The sequence below is a fragment of the Littorina saxatilis genome, linkage group LG5 (assembly GCF_037325665.1).
Source record: "Littorina saxatilis isolate snail1 linkage group LG5, US_GU_Lsax_2.0, whole genome shotgun sequence".
NCBI lineage: Eukaryota > Metazoa > Mollusca > Gastropoda > Littorinimorpha > Littorinidae > Littorina > Littorina saxatilis.
The window spans coordinates 30,913,399-30,936,113 of record NC_090249.1 but is presented as its reverse complement, the minus strand read 5'-3'; the positions used below and the strand labels follow the sequence as shown (position 1 = coordinate 30,936,113).

Sequence of the window (22,715 nt, the reverse complement as noted above, 5' to 3'; positions counted from 1 at the left end):
TTGAATCATTATGACTTATGCTCAGCAATAACACACACACACACACACATACACACACACACACACACACACACACACATATACACACACACGTGACACACACACACACACACACACACACACACACACACACACACACACACATACACACACACACACACCACAATCAGAAACACGGATACACGTAAAAGGCGGGCGATTTTCTCTCATTATTCAAACTCACACACACACACACACACACACACACACACACACACACACACACACACACACACACACACACACACACACACACACACACACACACACACACTCTCTCACATCTTACTAAATCTACTTCAATTGAATTAGTTGACTTAAGTAACAGTTCAACACACACATATTATTTACATTATGTTTGCACAAGATTCTCCGACAAATATGTCTGTGCTCAACATTGAAGTAATTATGCTCTATTATCTCGACTCGGTTACCGTTTGGAAGATATTGCTCCCGTTCAAAATCCTAAACATTCCTTCACATTCTTTAACAGCATGGAGTCATACATTGATAGGGTAGGCGATCGTGGCAAAACAAAACAAGAAAAAAATCCCCAGCAAGCAAATTAAAACAAAACAAATCAAAACTGACATCGAAAAATGTGTTCACAGTGCTAGGAAAATGTGTTGACAGTTTTAAACTAAAAGTGAAGGGGGAAAAAAAAAGAGAGACTGAGAGAGAGAGAGAGACAGAGACAGAGACAGAGACAGAGACAGACATACAGACAGACATACAGAGACAAAGCGAGAGAAAGGGACAGAGAGACAAAGAGAGACACACACAGAGAGAGAGACTGAGAGAGAAAGATAGAAAGACAGGGAGAGAGAGAGAGAAAGAGAGAGAGAGACTGAGAGAGAGAAAGGGAGAGAAAGAGAGAGAGAGAGAGAGAGAGAGAGAGAGAGAGAGAGAGAGAGAGAGAGAGGGGGGAGACAGACAGAGCAAAACAAACGATATCGTTCTGGCATCATTGTAAACTGAGTTCAATTATTTTTTAAGAAAGAGGGAAACCCCTGCAGCTGCAGAGAGAGAGAGAGAGAGAGAGAGCGAGAAAGAGAGAGAGAGAAACAGAGACAGAGACAGAGACAGAAAGAGACAAAGAGAGAGACATACACACACACTCACACACAGAGAGAGAGAGAGAGAGAGACAGAGAGAGAGAGGGAGAGAGAGAGAGACGGAGACGGAGAGAGACAGAGAGGGAGAGAGAGAGACAGAGAGAGAGAGAGAAAGAGAGAGAGAGAGAAAGAGAGAGAGAGAGAGAGAGAGGGGGAGACAGACAGCAAAACAAGTGAGAAATCAAACATGGTGAAAAGTCAATAGACTTAAGGAGCTTACGTAAATCCTGTGCAAGCATGAACTAAAAATGGAAAACATGATATCCATCCACTTCTAAATCACAATAAACTGTCCAGGAAATGAAGACATGTTTAAAAACAACAACAACACACCAGTGCAAACAAAACACATAAAACACCTGAACTCACACACCAACCCAAAACAAATGGCTAGCTCAGTATCGATACGGGCTCCAAACCACCAGGCCAGAAACCTCAGCAAAACCAAGCTGTCTCAATGCAGCAACTGCGCAGTGGCGTGGTGGTAAGACGTCGGCCTCCTAATCGGGAGGTCGTGAGTTCGAATCCCGGTCGCTGCCGCCTGGTGGGTTAAGAGTGGAGCTTTTTCCGATCTCCCAGGTCAACTTATGTGCAGACCTGCTAGTGACTTAACTCCCTTCGTGTGCACACGCAAGCACAAGACCAAGTGCGCACGGAAAAGATCCTGTAATCCATGTCAGAGTTCGGTGGGTTATAGAAACACGAAAATACCCAGCATGCTTCCTCCGAAAGCGGCGTATGGCTGCCTAAAGGGCGGGGTAAAAACGGTCATACACGTAAAAATCCACTCGTGCTAAAAACATGAGTGAACGTGGGAGTCTAAGCCCATGAACGAAGAAGAAGAAGAAGAAGAAGAAGAATGCAGCAACTCAAGTCGCGTAACAACACAACTTTCAAAACGTCAGCATTTTAAAGTGAAATTTAAAGGCACAGTGCAGCTCACAGCCTTCGTTTTGCGTTTTTGTTACAGGTGAGTGCATTTGCAGTTCAAAAATCCTCCTATGGTAGTAAAACAAACCCAAGGGATCTCTGGGCTGCCTACTGCATTTGCCGGGTTTGGCAGACCCTTGATTTTTACACCCACCTGCCTGAGGTATGACTAAAAGCCCCAGGGGCTCCGTGCACTTGGATTTGACAAGTTCAGTACCTTTAATAATGATTGTGACAAAGGTATGTTTCTGAACATTGAACAAGAGCAAGAGATACAGAGTAATCATACATACAATGGGACGCATGTTTGTAAACATAGTTAAACAAAAAAATACAAATCACAAAAGCCATTATCAGCGTTTACCTTATGCATATCATGAAAGTAAACATACTAACAAATAATGACACTTTCCGGAATGTAATACTGAATTTGGTCTTTTGTGTACATAGCGAAGATGATAACCGTTCAAAGCTCATCAAAATGATCAAACCAATGACAGACAGAAAAATGGTATGTACAAAAGCAGACGCCAAAACAGCAATGGCCCAGCGACAAAATGTGTCCCAAGTGGAAAAAGCAAACCCACCCAGACATGAAATTGTTATCAAACAAAAAGTATTTACATTACACAATTGTTCACAAACTGAAATAAGGCACACTCACAATTCCAGTAGTGACATGAACAGTGGGAATAATTATGTTGTATTCCCAATACCAATTCAGCCCCACCCCACCCCACCAATTATCTTGACACCCAAGTCAGGACTCCACCAACATTCGGCTTTCCGTTCATGCTGCTGCTGATTTCGTGTGTGTATCTGCATGTATCGCATTTACTGAAAAGTTGCTGAGATGTATGATTTCTCATTTACACCCAGTGTGTAAGGAAAACATTGAATACATTGACCTTTTTCACGACAGACAGATAACTACAGCCTTTACTTGTATGTAGATTGATGTTTTCCCTTTTTATATTCCTTTTAAAATTGATAAATATTTTTAAACCCTTCTCGGAACAGCTTTCGCAATTCATGTCCACCCACAGGCGCCGGACTATTCTGAATAACAGCGACTGCTCAAAGACCAACAGCAGACAATGATGAACTCGAACTGCCTGGAATCTGTGTTGCCTGTATCATTGCAACTCGCCTGCATGATCACATTTCTGTATTTGTCATGTACATTCTTACAACCCCGGATACAAAAACAAAAACAAAAACAGAAAATGACGTCACACCTTAAAAAAACATGGCTTTAATTTAAATGTAGTAGCATTAACACTAAATGTTTGTTATAATGCAGTAAAACTATTACATATCTGATTATTCTTGTTCACCTATTTCGTCTCTTCTACCCACAGAGATATAGAATACATTCTATATCTCTATGCCTCTACCCCAGTGCGTGTGTATTGTATGTGCCTCTTGTTTTATTGTCTGGGCACAGGAGCGGCGCTTTCGGCTCTCAGTGTCAAATTTCCATAGGCCGAGGGAAGTGTTTAATTAACCGTATCAAGCACTCGCTTTTCGTGCATTCCGAACGCGTGTACTGGAGTGACTGACAGGAGCTCAAGTTCTCCCTCCCTTAAAAATAAGGGAGTCTGCCGCGACCGCGCCTGAACTGTAGTGGGGATACACATCCCTGGCTCGACACACAGCAAGCTAATTGCCTGGCTGACAGACTGGTGCAAGATAGTGGGGCATTAGAATGAAGGGAATGTGTTGTAAATCTCCTAGAAACAGCACTCGCCAGAGATAGTGAGACTCTGCTGGCCGCCATTTTGGATTTCCATTGCCCTGGTAACCAGCCAGTGCGGGCGCACTGGCAGGAACAACTGGGTCGGCTAGGCCGCGAACCGAATTCTGACCTGCACAGCGCGGCTGAGAAGGTGTGTTCACCTGTGTGCTTCTAATGGATACTTTTGGCTGTGTGTGAATGTATTTCAGGCCAAAATAGTGGAGGCTCTGCTGGGCTATGAAGTGGTGCAGGTGTCTTGTGGCGCTTCACATGTCCTGGCTGTCACCAATGAACATGAAGTCTTTGCCTGGGGGAGGGGAGATAACGGTCAGTGTTGTGTGTGTGTGATGGTTTATGATGGTGTGTGTTTTTGCGTTTCTGTCTAAATGCATGTATCTCAATGTGTGTTGTTGTGTGTGTTTACGTGTCTGACTTACTGCATGTGAGTGTGTATTTGTGCGTGTGTCTGTCTGTCTGCCTGCGCGTGTGTGTGTGTGTGTTTGAACTTTTACAAGCAGACTTGGTTCAGTTCTTTTTCCTTCTGGCACACTGTCTAATGGAAAGCTTGTCAATTGGCTTCAATTCTACCATCAGGCGTAGCCACACTCAATCATGGTATAAAAAGAAAACTGCTACCATGCATTGTTTTTCTATTTTTAATACAGTCATGGATTTGCTTTTTAGACAGAGACCAAAATCTTGGCATTCTGAATTTTGAACAGTGGTACCTGCGATGTGTGACCCCTCTGATAAGAGGACACCTGTTAATAACTGACACTTTCTGTTGTCCTCTTGGCTATAACTTGATTAAATATACCTGTCATGAAAGGAAATCTGTCATGTAAGAACACTGTTAACTGTTCCCATGGGTGCATGTCCTTTCATCAGAAGCACCTCTGTTCTGTTAGCTTCCTGATTGGTTATATCTATAGAAATCAATGCTTTGCCTTGTTCAAAGGTCGCCTTGGTCTGGGCAACCAGGATTGCATGGCATCCCCTCAGCCGGTGGCGGTGTCAGAAGACATCCGACCTTGCTCTGTGTACTGTGGCGTGGACTGCTCTGTTATTCTGACACTGGATGGCACCTTGCTGTGTTGTGGCAACAACAGGTTGGTTGCGATTGTCTGTCGAAGATGCATCATTTAGAAAAGTACCCTTTTGCTTTTCTGACATTTTTGTGTCTCAATTGTTAACTCAAGACTACTATTCAACTCTTATGTTCTCTTGTGGTTTATAGTACGGTTGAACCTGATTTGGTGACCACCTTTTAGTGATGACAGTGTTCCTGCAACGACCACCCCAAAGAGCCCTTTAACGAGATTTTTTTCTCTCAATATATTCACCTCTCCATAGTGAATATAAATAGTCTATAAGAACCATTTTTGGTGGGTCCCTTTGGTGGTCGTTACTGACAGGTTTGTAGGTACATTAGAACCCCTCTTGTAAAACCCCCAAATTTAAGACTCCCAGACCCTTACTTTTAAAACCTTATTTTCTCAGATATTCTGTTCATAACCTCTGTAAATTTACTCCCGTTTTAAGACCCCCTCCTTTTTAAGACCTGATTTTCTCGGAGTATTGGAGGTCTTAAAAGGGGGGTTCCACTGTACTTTATCAAACAATGATAAGATGTTCCTCCACCTGTTTGTCAGTACTGAAAGTCGTGTTTCAGGAACAACAAACTAGGGCTGGATGAAATCAATGCAGACGGTGCGCTGGAGCGTCTTGTGGAGGAGGTCAATGTGTTTGCCCCCCTCGCCTCGGCACCCATCAACACCCTGCAGGTACAGGGGGTGGCTGTCGGCACCTCTCACGCTGCACTGCTCACAGGTAAACACCATGATACAGTCAAACCTGTCTAATGTGTTTGCACCCATCCCCTCCGCACCCATCAACACCCTGCAGGTTTAAGTGATGGCCGTTGGCACCTCTCACGCTGGCTGAACCAGGTAAACACCATCATACAGTCATGCAAGATGTTACGGTCTCTGGATCACCAAAGGGTACGCAGGCACATAACACACACACACACACACGCACACATCCAACCACACACACCCACACACAGTTAGAAAGATGGAAGGGGAACCACAAAACCTTAACAGAGATGCTGTCAGTTACCTCAGTTGGATAACATGTTTGAGTCAGAAGTAAAAGGGGTTTATCCTTACCTGCAACCTCATACTGCTACAGCCTGAAACTAAATATAATCTTGCAAACTTCCCTGAGTAAATTCTTTTTTTTCATTTTTTGTTCAGTTGAGGGCAAGTGTTACACGTTTGGCGCCAACCAGTTTGGTCAGCTTGGGTACGAGAAGGAGCCACATGACCGGCGTCCAGGGCAGGTCAAGGCTCTTAACTCCAGCAAAATATCTGCCATTGCCTGTGGTGATACTTTCACTGTGGCTGTCACAGATGGTAATGATGTTGCTAAGTGTAATGTCTTTGTAGCTAGATTTACAGTGTTGGTTACATTATCCGTCTTTTCAGTGACCTTTCTCCAGTTGATGTTAACCTCCTACAGAGGTACCTGCGATGTGAAGCCCCTCTGAAGAGAGGACACCTTTTGTTGTCCCTCTGTTGATTAGCTTGACTATAGTGTACCTGCCTTGAAAGGGCACCTGTGATTTAGGGACACTTTTGGTTGCATGGTTCCAACGCAGGTGAAACTGCATCTCGAAGTCTAATGGCAACCCCAAATAGTTTCGCATACCAAAGTACATACACTGATTTGTTTAATAGTTCTGTTAAAGGGGCGCAGGTGTTATTTCCTGGTATTTACCTGGACATTGACAGCAACACTGAATTGTTTTTTACTGGCAGGTTCATTTTAATGACAAGTTCTGAAGGTAATTCTTTAGTTGAACACTCAGCAATGTTTGACAGAGATCAAGCTATTTTGTACGTAACTTAAATTGAATAGTCTTTCAAAGTTGTTATATTTTCTCTGTAATCTTATTTTTGAATGAATGTGACACTACACTTAGAACTTTATTTTTGTGTGTGCAGATGGAGAGATCTTTTCTTGGGGTAAAAGTGCCAGAGGAAGGCTAGGCCGTGTAGACGATGAGCCTGGGGTACCCAAGAAAGTTGCAATCACAGGAGAGGACCCCTTCAACATTTCTTCCCTGTCTTGTAGCCATGGCAACACCCTTGTGGCAATCAGACGTAAGTCAATTTACATTAAAAAACACCAAAAAAACCCACAAATTATGAACTTTTTGCAATGATTTTTTAGTCACTTGAGAAAAAGTGACTCTATGTAATCGGTCAGTGTTAGTCTGTCCGGCCGGCCGTCCGGCCGGCCGTCCGGCCGGCCGTCCGTAGACACCACCTTAACGTTGGACTTTTCTCGGAAACTATCAAAGCGACCGGGCTCATATTTTGTTTAGTCGTGACCTCCAATGACCTCTACACTTTAACGATGGTTTCGTTGACCTTTGACCTTTTTCAAGGTCACAGGTCAGCGTCAAAGGAAAAATTAGACATTTTATATCTTTGACAAAGTTCATCGGATGTGATTGAAACTTTGTAGGATTATTCTTTACATCAAAGTATTTACATCTGTAGCCTTTTACGAACGTTATCAGAAAAACAAGGGAGATAACTAGCCTTTTCTGTTCGGCAACACACAACTTAACGTTGGGCTTTTCTCGGAAACTATAAAAGTGACCGGGCTCAAATTTTATGTGAACGTGACTCATTGTGTTGTGAATAGCAATTTCTTCCTGTCCATCTGATGCCTCATATAATATTCAGAACTGCGAAAGTGACTCGATCGAGCGTTTGCTCTTCTTGTTTTTTACTGTCATGAAATGATGAATAAGATGAGGTTTTAATTGTTTGGTTGCGCAAGGAGGATTTTATCACCATCATTTTGAAAAGAGACAAAAATAATGGGATATTATTTTACAATAGAACAAGGTAGTTTTTAGAGAAATAAAGTCTCATAACTCATGTCTCTGCTGTTTTGATAGCCGATTTTACAGAGCTGTCTGCATTTTGTTTTGCTTGTAACATGCATCAGCACATGATCAGCCTGAAAGTTTGAAAAAGAAATCATTCAGTTGTAACTATGTGTTGATCTACCTCTGCTATTTGTTTCAGCTGTGCAAAGATCTGGCAGCCCCATGGAATGATAGCTTGCTGTGGCCCCAAGTGAAGTGGCTGTTTATATTTTGAGCTTTGAATCTGCTGCACAACTATATCTCCTTTGAAAGATAGACAGGAGCTAGTCAACAAGACAGGCAATAGGGATGACTGTGGAGTTGCTATTACATTTGGGTAAAAACGGTCTGCTATGTGCTCAAAATGTTTTACATGTACGTTGTGGCAGTGAGTAAGTAGACTATGCATAAAACAAATCTTTTGTATACTGTGTGTGTGTGTGTGTGTGTGTGTGTTAGAGAGAGAAAGAGGATGAGGGAAAGAAAGAGAGAGCATTTGTGTGGTTGAATAAGTGAGCAAGTGTTTTTTTAAAGTAAAGATCCGTCCATTCTGTGTTAGTCATTTACGACTGTTTATAGGCTTCAGCTACAGTGGTACTCCCCATGTAAGACCTCCCAAAATCTGACAAATTTAGGACTTAAAAGGGGGGGGTCTTACATGGGGGGTGAGGTCTGGTCAGAAAAAAACAGTGAGAGAGAAAAAGTCAGTGACAGAGAGAAAGAGAGAAATACCTTCAGGGTCCGTCGAAGTTGTGGCATAATTACAGTTGTGGTTTGGTGAATTAATTTGATAATCTAATTCAATAAAAAGCAAGAGGTATGTATTTTTTCTATATTTTTTTACTTTAATTGTATCCTCTACATGTATTTAAAAATGTTGTGGTGCTTCATCCACTTGTAAAGCCATCCGTTTGAAGCGGTAAAATCGTCATGTCCAAGAATCACTGACTCCATAACGGCTTTTTCTTGGATGAGTCTTCCTGTGATGGGTATGTTGCGTCGACGTGCATCACAAAACCAACTCCAAACGCGTTCGTTGAGGTCACCATAAATACATTTCCTTGCCTTGAGTATTTGCGGTCACAATTTTCGCCGGTCTCCCATCGATTGACCACGTTTTCTTGGTCGCTGACGATCAATTGAATCTGAGTTTTTCCTACCTCAAACGACCGCGCGATCGAAATTGCCGTTTCCCCCATACGGCTCCGTTTCACCACTTCCATTCTCTGTTCCAGAGTCAAAATTTTCCTCTTCTTTCCGCGCGATTGAGCGTTTGAAGTTGAAGGAGAGTTCGAAGCCATGGTCGAAGAAGAAGATCGTTGATGCTCGCGCGTGTGTTTGTTGATTTTTCGAAAGGAAGTGGACAAAGAAAAGGGCATGTTGGGATCGTAAAATTGTGAACGCCGGACATGCACAATCGAGACCTAAACGCGTCGTCTGTTATATTTCCGGCCAAGTGATTTTTGCGATCTTTTTTCAGAGATTCAAGCAAAACGTTACGATTTTTTGTTAGGTTTTGATTTGAAAATGTCGTTACAAGGTCGCAAATTGTAACAACTAGTCGGTCGCAAATAGGGTTCTGGAGGAAGTCGGCCATGGGGGGTGATTTATATAGCAAAACTAATCCGTCAGCAAGATTGAGGTCTGAGAAGGGAGAGGGTCTCTGATGGGGGGGTCGTTCGTCGGGAGTACCACTGTATAACGTTTTCAGGCCTTTTTTTTTTAGACTGCCTTCTAAACTGTGATCCGTCCACTTATGCAGCGTATGTCACTGACATTTGTTTATCTTTGTCTGTCACAGATGCCAGTATTTTCCTTGCGGAAGTGTGCTCAGAAATCAGATTGTATTCATTGAATGTGTATGCTTTGTGTGTTTTGGGGTACGCTTAAATTTTAGACATTGTATGACCTTACACAACATTTTTTGAAAATAGTTTTTGGCTCACGTAAGTGTAGCCTATGCGATCGTAACTTTGTCTGTCTGTGCGTGCGTTTGTGCGTGCGTGTGTGCGTGTGTGTGTATGTCTGTGGTAGAAACTTTAACATTTCCGAGTCTATGTGTGAGTGGTTATCCAAGACTATGGATAAAGCTCGCATAAGATTACGTCACGGTCAAAAGTGTTTGACGTCAATTAATGCATCATGACGGCATGCCTCCCTGTAGTCTTTCTCTCTCGCGTGGTGTGTGTGGTCTCGGTCATTGTATTTTGAGCGGGCCGAGACTATTTGGCAGTCGTGTCCCTGTAAGTAGGCTACATGCAGACACAGACAGATCTAGATCTAGTGTCTCTCTTTCTTGCACAGTGTCACCTAAGCTTACTGTGTGTGTGTGTGTGTATGTGTGACGGAGTGATTGAGTTTGTGTTACTGTTTGTCTATTTCTTACGTGAGCCTTGAAGGCTTCGCCTCTTGTTGAGAACTATTTAATGTTTTGTTACATTTCACTGCAAGTGTGTTAAACTCTATCCGTCCATTTTTTTCTTCTGTACATAGCTCAACAGTTTTTGTTTTTTTTGTATATTGCAATGACCCTGTTTTTCTGATGATTTTTTTTTAAGCATTTTGAATTGACTTAGTAATAATGCCATTACTGGGTTAACAGCTTTTCAAATGAAATGTCAAATCATGTGCAAAGCAAAATAAATTTCATTTGAGATTGTAATAAGGTGTACATTTCTGTTTGGGGAAAGTTTGATTGGAAGCTGGTTAAAATTTACTTTGTAAGAAGGTGTGTTGAAGATGAATACATGTATATATAGAGAGAAAATGGTGTGTCTGTGTGTGTGTGTGTGTCTGTGTGTGTGTGTCTGTGTGTGTGTGTCTGTGTGTGTGTGTGAAATGAATACAAACTGATGATAGTCACTTAACAAGACATCCATTGTGTTTATTGAATTTGGAATTTATTTCATCCGAGAGTGTACAAATTCAAAGGCAATCAATCATATAACTTACAAAAAGTCTAATGAAAAGGACTGATTTGGTAATAAATGTAAACTGTAAGATATTCCTAACTGCTGTGTATATTGTTTTGTTTTTTAAAGCAAATAGTGTTCCTGGTGATCGACAGCTGCTCAGAATCCTTTTAAGCGATGTCATATGGTGGTCATTAATGATGCTTTCTGCTGTGTACTGGAAACTTGAAAATAGCGCTGTCAAGTATTCAGCTTTGTATGATGCAAGTTGTGCAAATGAATTTTGAAGCTGAATAAAACAAATGGTCAAACTTGTAGCATGTCTGCAAAAATACTCTGATTGCTGAATCCTTTACAGCTGGTTCCTTTCACATACGAAAAGACATAAAATTCAAGCATCTTAGAACATTAATTGTAACAAATAATCAGCAATAAAAAAATAAAACAATTAACAACAGAGTAACAAGCGATATCACACATTGCTTTGAACAACTTTACTATTTGCATTTGTCAAGAATGGCACATTCACAGGAGTCCATAGTAACTAAATCAAGCAGAAAACTTAGTATACTGCTAACAAAGCAAGTACATGTATTTCCATCTTTGCTTTGATCATCCAATACTCCACCAATCATGTGCCTTGATAAGCACATAACCAAGTACAGGCGCATGCAATACCTTCGAACGCGATGACTGACTAGTACTGTACTGTTACCGTTGAATACATTAATTACCATCCATAAAATCAAAGCGACTTTGTCTGAAGGATTCTTGATAAAAGCGACCTTTTTTTTAGTTCATGGTTTATTAAATATGTCGCAGGGTTTCAACACTGAAACAATAGCTCATATAAATAGTGGTAAAACAAGGAAGGGTGGTGACAAATTAACAGGAGGCAATCATACAGCATCCGTTATCAAATGTTTCCAGCAGCTGAAACGTGAAACAGAAAAGGAAAGATAACAAGTAAAATCAAACTGCTTTAACTGTATTAAGACGCTTTCAACATTTCTTGCGCTCTTGTGTTTAAACAAGTTCTGTCACTATACTGTTTAAGAGGTGGGAGATCATCACTTCTTTGGTATCCATTTTCCTTTGATGGTAGTGCGGTGTAAAACTCGTAGGCCCACTTTTGAAACGGGTAGCTGTGATTCTGGTGTGGCCTCGTGCCCCACTGCCAGGTTATCTGAGATGATGAAGTCTCCTACCTCCCACTGAAACAAATCGGTGGATTTGGTCTTCATTGCAAATTTATGACATTGGGACATGTACCTGTAATGATCTATGCTTCCTATTAAACTGATTAAAGAATGCCATCTCATGTCTGTTGGTCTATGATCTATAAATTTGACTACACTGTATACCAGTCATGAGGAAAACCTACAATTTAGAGACAGGCTTTGTCTCATCTCAGAGGTGTCCTAACAATACAGGTACTCCCCCCGCGGGTTAGGGGGAAGAATTTATCCAATGCTCCCCAGCATGTCGTAAGAGGAGACTAACGGATTCTGTTTCTCATTTTACCCTTGTTAAGTGTTTCTTGTATAGAATATAGTCAATGTTTGTAAAGATTTTAGTCAAGCAGTATGTAAGAAATGTTAAGTCCTTTGTACTGGAAACTTGCATTCTCCCAGTAAGGTCATAATTGTACTACGTTGCAAGCCCCTGGAGCAATTTTTTTATTAGTGCTTTTGTGAACAAGAAACAATTAACAAGTGGCTCTATCCCATCTCCGCCCCCCCCCCCCCCCTTTCCCCGTCGCGATATAACCTTGAACGGTTGAAAACGACGTTAAACACCAAATAAAGAAAGTAAAGAATTTGAGAGGTAGTGAGAAAAAGTGAGAGAGAGGGAGAAAAAGAAAGAGATCTATAGAAGTATGTGAGTCTTGTGTTTGTATAAATTGTGTGCTTTCTCCAACTGTGTGAGTTTGTGTGTGTGCGAGTATTATATACATCAGAGAGAGGGGGATGGGGGAGAGCATTCACATACTTGCCAAACAACCACACAAGGTAAGTAACAGCAAACAAATCTCACCTTATGGGAGTGAATCAGACGACTGTTATCTTTGGTGATTTCCTGGTGCATCTCCTGTAAAATCTGTGCCGTTTCCCGCCTGTCCGTTGACCGTTCCTCGTCTGTTCCATAGTCCCACACAAAGCCACCAGTCATTCCAAGGTGAAAGCAGATAGTCTACACAAAACAACAACAACAAAACAAAACAATGTGACATGCAGCAAGACTTGATTTATTGTGTCCAACGTGACATACAGCAAGACTTGATTTCTTGTTTCCTAGTTTCTGACAATAACCACCCCACACTACCTATTACTGTACTGTCCTTATATTTTCAGACCCAAACATTTCTAAAAGTTGAGTTCAATGAAACGGTGCAAGTCTGCATTTATAGCTTAATTATCATAATACATGGTAGCTCAGTTGGTAGAGCACTGGACTTGCGATCCTAGGGTCGCAGGTTCGAATCCGGGCCAGGACAGACACGGGTCAACTGTATGTGCAGACTCAGAGACGGTATCCATATTCCACCCCCGTGTCACCACTGTGTCACATAAAATACCTTGGTCATTCTGCCATAAGTGCAGGTGGCTGATTACACCTAAACACGTGTACACCTGGGTAGCGCGACTCTGTTGCTGCTAGATTTCCACTGGGAGGAGCTGCGACCGAATATCCCAGCTATGGGACAATAGAGCAAGGAAACTGAAGAAAAAAGAAAAGAAAAAAATGCAGTTTCTGTATTATGCTGAGCCGGAACAGTGCAGTCTGCATATATATATGTACCTTCTTAACTCGGGTGAAGCACACATAGTCAAAGTCCCCCCCCACAAAAACATATTCACAGTCAGACTCAGAGATACAGACTCATTATTAAAAGGCCCCTGTCCGCCTGTCACACTTTTTATCGCTTATAACTCTGGTGTTAATGGCATGGCATGTGCCATAGCTAGGGCCTATCAGTATGATAAAATGCCACTCAATAGCTCTATAAATGCAGGAGCTGTGGGATTAAGCGGTTACGCATGATCTCCTTCACTTATAGCTTGGGCTTTTCTTGGCAAATTTGTCTCAAATTTATCATCCACTAAATTACCTATGGCACAGCCATGCTCTAAATTCCTGACGAATTACATGATAATCTCCAGAGCTATAGTTGAAAAAAAGCATATTTGACTACAATTTTTGCTTGCTCTGCAAGCAGTTTTTAATCTGAGGGCAGTGCTTTGAATCGAAAGTGCAGGCATACTGGATAGATCGTTTGCCTCACGCTGCTGTTCAGGGTATGACTCCCACTTGAGGCCATATGTATATGAGGCTTTGCCAAAAGGTGCTGGGGGGGTGCTTGGACATTTGTGACAAACTAAACCTTTTCAGTTGATTTTTTTTGGTGTTTTAAGTGATACATTAGTCTTTGATGAACACATTTGTGTAATAAAAGAATGGTTTGTGCATTTGGGAAATGTGTACGGTTTGATAATATGCCATAAAACGCCAATTTTAAGAAAAGCCACATGTGCAACAAAACTGACCACAGAAGCCATTAATATCATTTCATACCACTGGTAATGATTTATTTCTAGTAAACAGACCCTGCAGAAGCATTATCAGTCTTTAAAAGTACATTTGGAGCCAAATCTTGAATGCAGTGTCACGTAATGTCGCAAAACGCTCAAACATCATAAAAGTCAAAACTGATACTTTCTGCGAAGTAACCACAAGAAGTATAAACCCTAAAATAAAATATAACACTTCAACAGAAACACTGACACATGTTAAAAATATCCCTAAAAGTTGTTACAGTTTGCTCAAACTAGTTAAACATGTTGTTGTAGGTGTCACGTGTTACAAAAATATTGATGGACATGAAAATATTCATAATATTTGAAATAACAACCAGAATGTTATACATACACTAACTTTTCATTTACAATCTAAAGATTAGGTTATTTATGGAATATGAAAACAGAAACAATAGCAAAACATGTTAAAAGCAAGTCATAACAGCATTCTACGTGTCACATGTTACACTGTGTGAGTGGACATGAAATTATTCAAAATGTTATAAATGACAACTGTGATATTAAATAGACCTTTAGGATACATTCATATTTTGAAGATTAGGTAATTATGGAACATCAAAGCACCACAAAAAAAGTAACATCATGTTCAAAACAGGTCAAATCTGCGTTCTACCTGTCACGTGTTACATGGAGTCAGTGGACATGAAATCAATGAAAATGTCAAAAATAACTACAACATTCAAACAGACATTTAGAATACAGTTTTAACCTAATGTCTATGTACATCTGGAACAAGGTTCTCAATCAAATCGAATTTTTTTAATTAGTTGTACGTAAAATCCTAGCAAAATCCAAATTTAAAAAAAAAAAACTTAAAGATTTTTTTTTATGTTGGGGAGGGGGGGGGGGGGGTGTTAAAACAATCTCATGAAAATATTCCTTCCCCCTGCTAACCCAAAAGCATTTTTTCAGCTTTGGCTACAATATTTACAAGGACATAAATGTCTCCTCCTAAATCGTTGCACGGATATGAACGTATCCTCCTGAATCGTAACACGGATATTAACAAAAACAGAGGATCGAATTTTTCTTCAATCAAATTTGCCTCCAAAAGTAGCAAGCAGTTGTATATAGGTTACACAATATGCAAGATAATCAGAACTCGGAGTGTGTAAGCTATTTATCCCATTACTCCGACGTTTTCATTAAAAACACGTACTTTTTCCACTAAAACCTGCCCGTGCCTGTTTTCAGCTTGCCAAAAGCCTCCGCAGTCGAAATTCATGTCAATGAATTCATGCGCATAGCTAGTTCCCATTTGTCAGCATAATGGACGGCGTCATTCGACTTGTATGTAGACATTCAGTCATTCAAATTGCTTATAAAAAGGTCTGCTATCTGCTTTTACATTTTGAAAGTCATTTTAAAATATCCTTGTGTATCATGTATATGACATCGACTTTCGTTATACTCAATTCGGCATACCGGGTTTATATTTTTACCAGAATTGCGCACGATAATGGCAGCGCAACAAATTCAGTTCGGGCCGTGCTGGTTTGATCGTTGACCCAAGTCAGTTTGCATGCAGTGTTACTGTTTGTCAGTCGGGGATAGAAATGTTGGCTGTCATCGCGCTGTTATGTTTTGGTTTTCACACGTGGATCACTTACATATTCAGTCGGTCGGGTTTTGTGTGTGTGTGTGTGTGTGTGTGTGTGTGTGTGTGTGTGTGTGTGTGTGTGTGTGTGTGTGTGTGTGTGTGTGTGTGTGTGTGTGTGTGTGTGTGAGTGTGTGTGTGGCCGCCCTTCGTGGTCGGCTGGGCGTTAAGCAAACAAACAAACAAACAAACTCTCTCTCTCTCTCATTCTCTCTCTCTTTCTTTCTCTCTCTCTCTCTCGCTCTCTTTCTTTCTTTCTTTCTTTCTTTCTTTCTCTCTCTCTCTCTCTCTCTCTCTCTCTGTCTCTCTCTCTGTCTCTCTCTCTCTCTCTCTCTCTCTCTATCTCTCTCTCTCTCTCTCTTCAGGAACCGACAAGGAATAAGATGAAAGTGTTTTTAAATTGATTTCGAAAATTTAATTTTGATAATAATTTTTATATTTTTAATTTTCTGAGCTTGTTTTTAATCCAAATATAACATATTTATATGTTTTTGGAATCAGAAAATAATGGAGAATAAGATGAACGTAAATGTGTATCGTTTTATAAAAACTTTTTTTTTTTTTACAATTTTCAGAGTTTTAATGACCAAAGTCATAAATTAATTTTTAAGCCACCACGCTGAAATGCAATACCGAAGTCCGGGCTTCGTCGAATATTACTTGACCAAAATTTCAACCAATTTGGTTGAAAAATGAGAGCGTGACAGTGCCGCCTCAACTTTCACGAAAAGCCGGATATGACGTCATCAAAGACATTTATAAGAAAAAATGAAGAAAAAAAGTCTGGGGATATCATACCCAGGAACTATCAAGTCAAATTTCATAAAGATCGGTCCAGTAGTTTAGTCTGAATCGCTCTACACACACACACACACACACACACACACACACACACACGCACACACCACGACCCTCGTCTCGATTCCCCCCTATACGTTAAAACATTTAGTCAAAACTTGACTAATTGTAAAAAGTAGTCCATCTGTAAACTCTGAATATGCAGATGACCTCCATAAATTATTCAATTGTACTCTGAAATCAAAGACAATGACCAATGACAGTTGAGATCGAAACTCGGTTGTGATGGGATATCCATAGGATATCCATATGGTTGTGATGGAATATTCAGAATAATCACCTCCTCAGCTAACAGAGATAAAGAGGCAGGTCATGGGATAATATAAGCTAATTCAATTCGTCGGGAGAAGAATTATGGGCAAGTGTCAAACATTAGATCTACAAAGTGTCAAACGTTACGTATAGATCTACACCTTACCCTGAACAGACAGTACAATATTTTCTCAACTTTACGGCTCGTCGTCTCCATGATTTCAATCGAATCGGTGACCGGAAACGCCAAAGAAGCAAAGCTAGTGGTTTCCACGCTTTTGTATAAAATACTCGCGAAACTTCTTTGTGAAAATTGCAAAAATAACAAAATGTGTCAAACGTTACTTTCGGACATTAAACTCCATCGATTCTTTTTAGCTGCTAGATACAATAACTTCGCAAATTCTGACTCAAATGCAACACACTGCTTTTATTTCCTCGAACACGAAACTATCGTTTTCATCCAAAATGGCGGCCATTCAAAGCACCAAGACCGGCGAAAATCGAATCTGTAAACAAGTTGGTCTGCGGACATGAGGCCTTCGAAAATAACCGGGTATTTACTGGGCGAGGTTTTCGGTAAATTCTGGTTCTAATTACGATTGTTGCACATTCTACTAAGAGTTGAATGCTTAGACTGTATGAAATACGCTGATTAAAACCGATAAAGTGATGCAGACCATGAAAAATCGAAAATTTCCCGAGGACACCAAAATGTCCAAAATTTTTCGGGGCCGTTTCTGGTGTATGTTTGAAACATTTTATTTTTTATTTAACATTCACAACAACAACAGGCTTCAAAACATTAAAAAAAGCATTCATCAAACTCCCTTTTTCAAAGCACAATACATGTAAACATGTTGGGGTAATCCAGTTAATTACACTTGCTTTCCAAAAATACATGGGTCCGAAATGGCACCTTTTGGCAAAGGCTCATATATATGTACATGTTGTATAATAATTAATATACAATGTATATTATATATATATATATATATTGTTAGTGCTCTTCAGTCCATTGGATACCTGAGTGATTTGTATGGGCTATTTATTTGTGGATATGTAACACGTTTTTTATTTAATTTTTTTAATTTTATTGATTGATTTATTCAGGTTTTTTTGGGAAAATATTTAAATTCTAAGCAGGTGTGTGTGTGTGTGTGGGTGGGTGGGGGGGGGGGGGTGTAGCACTTACAGGGTCTTTGGTGACAGGGTGGGGATAGACCAAAGGTTGAATGTGTTGCAATTGATGATCAGTCCGCCATAGTCTCTCCCAGCGAGCCCTCGTCTCAGGTGATAAGCTTTCCACTAGTTCTTTCAGTGGTACAAAGGCTGCACACAGAAGTCAGAATGGAAGCTTAGTACATGTACAGTACATACAATTGTGTGTGTTTGATTTACAGTGGTACCTGCAATGGAAGGCCCCTCAAATGAGTAAAGACCTCCAATGAAAGGATATCTCCTGGAGTCCCTGTGTCTATTATCTTCACTAAAAATATAACTGTCATGAGAGGCCACCTGCAATGTAGGGACACTCTTAACTGGTCCAGAGGAAGTCCTTTCATCGCAGGTACCACAATACTTATTATCTAGGTGACATCAAGTCTGCAATCACATACATGTGCAGCACAGGTAATTAAGTTTTGTCCTTTTGGCATACATACACACAAAATATCAGTTACAATCTGTCTCCAGGAGACAGACAAACACACACACACACACACACACAAACACCATGGCAGACATATCATATATTACATTCAAGTAAACAAGCGCAGTTTTTAAACACTCTTATCCTTACCTGTGTTACCGATTTTGGGTACAGACACCATGTGGTAGATGGCAAAGCTGAAAGGCTTCTCCATGAAACTCCCGTCAATGTGCCAGCCTGAACGTCCAACATTCCTACATCCCTCCTCCTCATCGTTCGACACTCGGAAAACATCCGGATGGGGGGACTTTGGGTGTTTATAGAACGTTGACTCCAGCTCACCAAACCACTGAGAAATCTCCACATGTCTGTCACCACTGACGATGCCTTGGTCTTTGATAATCAGCAGTCTGTGTTTGTGAACGTCTATTTTAATCTGTTCGACGATATTGTCTGGAACCAGTTGTTTCAAGTCGATGCCTCGTACTTCGACGCCGATTGGGGCTTGTTTGTACTCCATAGTTTTCTGTGCTTTGGGAACGCTGTTGTCTGCTGAACGTTGACAGTTGAGAATCAAAATGGTGAACGTGCGAGATAGGCGCAGAAGATTTAGTTTAGGGAGACTCCTGATAGGACACAACCTTCCTGACCATACATTCATTCCTGCCCACCATAAATGTGTGATTTGAAAAAATGATGGCTTGAGGAAACCACCACTGACCCGTGTAACGAGATTATTTTTCTCATAAGACCAGTGTTCTCACCAGCCTTGTCAATCTCGCAGAAACTCCACACTGACTATCCACCCTGCCTTCCTAAGAACTATTACTAATGATCGACCTTTGGTACTTAACACTCATGGGGTCCAATTCGTAAAGAAAAAAAAGGTATTTTAACTTATAAATTTATTCCATAGGAAAATTCGCCCCTCCCGTCATTCAGGGGACGTAACCACTCTTAATGCATATTTTCGATGTATTCGTAATTTGGGGTAAAACTTAACAAATTTCACTACGAATTGCCTTCACTTGCAAGACACTAGATTTTCTCCTTCAAAAAAAGTCACCCGCTGTTTGAGATAGTCAGTGATGAGTTTATGCAAGATCAACAAGGCCGGAGAAAAAACTGGTCTTGTGAAAAAACTGATCTTATCACACATGCAGCATCTGCAAATGACAGCAACAGCTAGCTAGGGGATTTTTTGTGAGAATTATAGGTCCAGCAAAAAAACACACAGATATATATAAAACAGATGCGCATGTACATCGATCCCTGTCTCTGTTGTAGGGTTACTTTTACTACTGCCGTTATATAATATATTATGATCTTAACACCACCAAATGAGTTCAAAAGGTGCAGATCGAACTTTACCCTTTATTATGGGATTGTCTTCTGTGTGCCTTAAACTAAAGTTATTCCTGTGTATCACTGTATGCAGTGTTGTTATTTTTAATGGTGTTCACGGATGTTTCAAAGTACTCAAATTAGTCATGAATTGCTAATTTTATAGTATATCACCATGCACTGGCACTACATCTCATTTCGGCCTGTGGACATATTATCGGCAAATGTTTCCCATGTGATAATCGGGTTTATCCCATGACCTGCCTCTTTGTCTCTGTTAGCTGAGGAGGGGATTATTTTGGATTATCCATCACAACCATATGAATTATCCATCACAACCGAGTCTCGATCTCACCTGTCATTGGTCTTTGTCTTTGGTCTCAGAGTACAACTGAATAATTTATAGAGGTCATCTGCATATTTATCGTTAACTCGGGACTACTTGTTTTTCAGCAAAACGATTGAGATATTCTGCGGTATAAAAGTCGAACTGACGTTTGGCTAACGATCTACAAACATTATCATTGAAGAAATAAAGAAAACAACAAAGAATGTACATAATCTGTTTGGGTGAATAGAGCTGAGTGAAGATTATGAGTTGTCCGACGTGGTGAGACTGAGAGACAGAGAGCACGAGAGAGAGCGACAGAGACACACAGTGATTCAAGGCGCACAACTCTAGTAAAGTTGTAACGAGGTACGCTTCATGGGCAACCGCTTAGATCAATCCCAAGAGCATCCTGATTCAAAATCTTGAGCGACAAAATAAAACTTACACTAAAACAGTATGCTTATAGTTTTGTTCATTTGTTATCGCTTTTAGAGCATTGATTGCTAAATATGGTTCAACAGAACAAGGCTGTCTCATCAGTCGTCTGCTACAGATCTATCGTCTGCTGCCGGTGCGTCTCGCTAGCGCTAGCGATACGCACCCTCTGCTGCAGGATCTGTCGTTTGCTATACATGTAGTATCTTCGGCTCAAGTTGACCAGCATGGAAATTGCCATTTTCAAAGTTGGTGATACTGTTAGAATAAAAGGTGGCGAAGTAGGTCGGATCTTGGACATACAGAGACCACAAGGCTACATGCGTTGCCGCATAAAAACAACTCGACAGTGCCAGTGGTGCGCCGTTTTCCCCCAGACAGATACCTCGCCTAAGACAACGACAGACATCAAAGTTAGGCTCACCTAAATCAGTAAGTGACGATTGAAGAAGTAGGTAATACAAATTTGAACACTGAAGCACAAAGGCTCGAATAAGCACAAACTCAGCAATCATCTTCATCGCTTGTAAAATCACACACGCGGTCTTTCGAATCCCGCTGAACTCAGGTCCAAAATGAGTTACTTCCCTTCGGGTATCATTCTCTCCCGTCGCTAGCTGTGAAGCGAAGATTATCAGAATGCGGTCTTTCACAGTTTTGACGAATGCCAGCTCGGGTAACCGACTGAAACCAGCCGGTAACTGCACAGTATCAAATGCATTCAAATCCTGGAAACAACAAGACAAAAGGGGACTCGTTTCGCACATGAATATCATGACACGATTTTCGGTGGCAGAAGGTTTGATGAGCAGTAAACAAGCACTCGCAGAGTTTGTGTCAAAAAGTTCGTTTTTTTAATGAAAACGTCGCAGTAATGGGATAAAAAGCTTACACACCTCGTCCTGAATATCGTGCATATTTTCCCTCGGGTCGATTTACAGGTATCACCTCGCCAGAGGCTCGGTAATACCTGAAAACCGACCCTAGGGAAAATATGCACGATATTCAGAACTCGGAGTATGTAACCTATATATCCCAACACACACACACACACACACACACACACACACACATGTCGTACGTGACACACACATACACACACACAGTGACACACACACCGCACACACACGCCGTCTTTCGTGTCTCGTGTACCTGATCAGGAGTCCGGTGTGGTTGATGTTTACTTCCAGTTACATCTCCAGCTGCCGGTGCACCAGAACTATACCATTTGAGAATGCCGCTATTTGAGAAAAACCCTGACTGAGGAACCGACGACACACACGCACACAAACTCTCTCTCTCTCTGTCTCTCCCCGAGTCTCTCTCAGGGAAACACTGACACACCGATACACTTTGACACATATCTGACATTTGCAACATGTATTTTGAATCTGACATCAGTGCCGGTGTCACGGCGTGAGTTTACACTGTCCTGAGTTTACGCAGTGGCCCCAATGCGCGTGCGTCGAAATATGCGTCACTTCCTGACCAAATTCACGACGCTTACAGCGTCGTGAGTTTATGATGATGTGAATTTACCCAGAGATCTGTAGCAGTATCTCTGATTTACCAAAGCATTTTTGAGGTTGCCACGGTGACCGTCTTTGTTTCGCCGATCGCGTTCCGACCACTGTATCAAAGAATTCAGTGGGAAATCGATGGGTTTGTGTTTGTCAGTGGTCTGCGAGTGTTGGAAGAAAAGGTGTAGATTTTTTTCTCAACAAATTTAGATTTGAATTTTAGAAGTGGGAATCGATGGTTTTGTGTTTGTTACCTTGGAGTCGTTGGACTATTTATAATTATATGCTCCCTCGTAGAGATTGTTTTAGTCACCTTTTTGAGTCACTTGAGAAAAAGTGACTCTATGTAATCGGTCAGTGTTAGTCTGTCCGGCCGGCCGTCCGTAGACACCACCTTAACGTTGGACTTTTCTCGGAAACTATCAAAGCGATCGGGCTCATATTTTGT

General features: G+C 41.0%; 2 protein-coding genes across 2 annotated transcripts in view; one reads left to right on the top strand and one right to left on the bottom strand.

Annotated features, from left to right (window-relative positions):
• The window catches only part of LOC138966842 (serine/threonine-protein kinase Nek8-like), a 31,528-nt gene extending 21,826 nt beyond the window's left edge, over positions 1–9,702 (top strand). Inside the window, exons 12-17 of the mRNA XM_070339198.1 lie at positions 4,032–4,149; positions 4,781–4,931; positions 5,495–5,652; positions 6,081–6,239; positions 6,831–6,989; positions 7,929–9,702. Coding sequence (XP_070195299.1) covers positions 4,032–4,149; positions 4,781–4,931; positions 5,495–5,652; positions 6,081–6,239; positions 6,831–6,989; positions 7,929–7,960 — 777 coding nt within the window. The 3' untranslated portion in view covers positions 7,961–9,702. The remainder of the gene's footprint in view (positions 1–4,031; positions 4,150–4,780; positions 4,932–5,494; positions 5,653–6,080; positions 6,240–6,830; positions 6,990–7,928) is intronic.
• Positions 9,703–10,646: 944 nt separating this feature from the next.
• LOC138966843 (alpha-ketoglutarate-dependent taurine dioxygenase-like) lies at positions 10,647–19,443 on the bottom strand. Its single transcript, XM_070339199.1, has 4 exons — positions 18,788–19,443; positions 18,182–18,318; positions 12,718–12,873; positions 10,647–11,894 (listed from the first exon to the last, which is right to left on the bottom strand). Exons 1-4 carry the CDS (start codon positions 19,296–19,298, stop codon positions 11,751–11,753), a joined length of 948 nt encoding a protein of 315 aa, XP_070195300.1. The 5' UTR covers positions 19,299–19,443; the 3' UTR covers positions 10,647–11,750.
• Between the last annotated feature and the right edge of the window lie 3,272 nt (positions 19,444–22,715).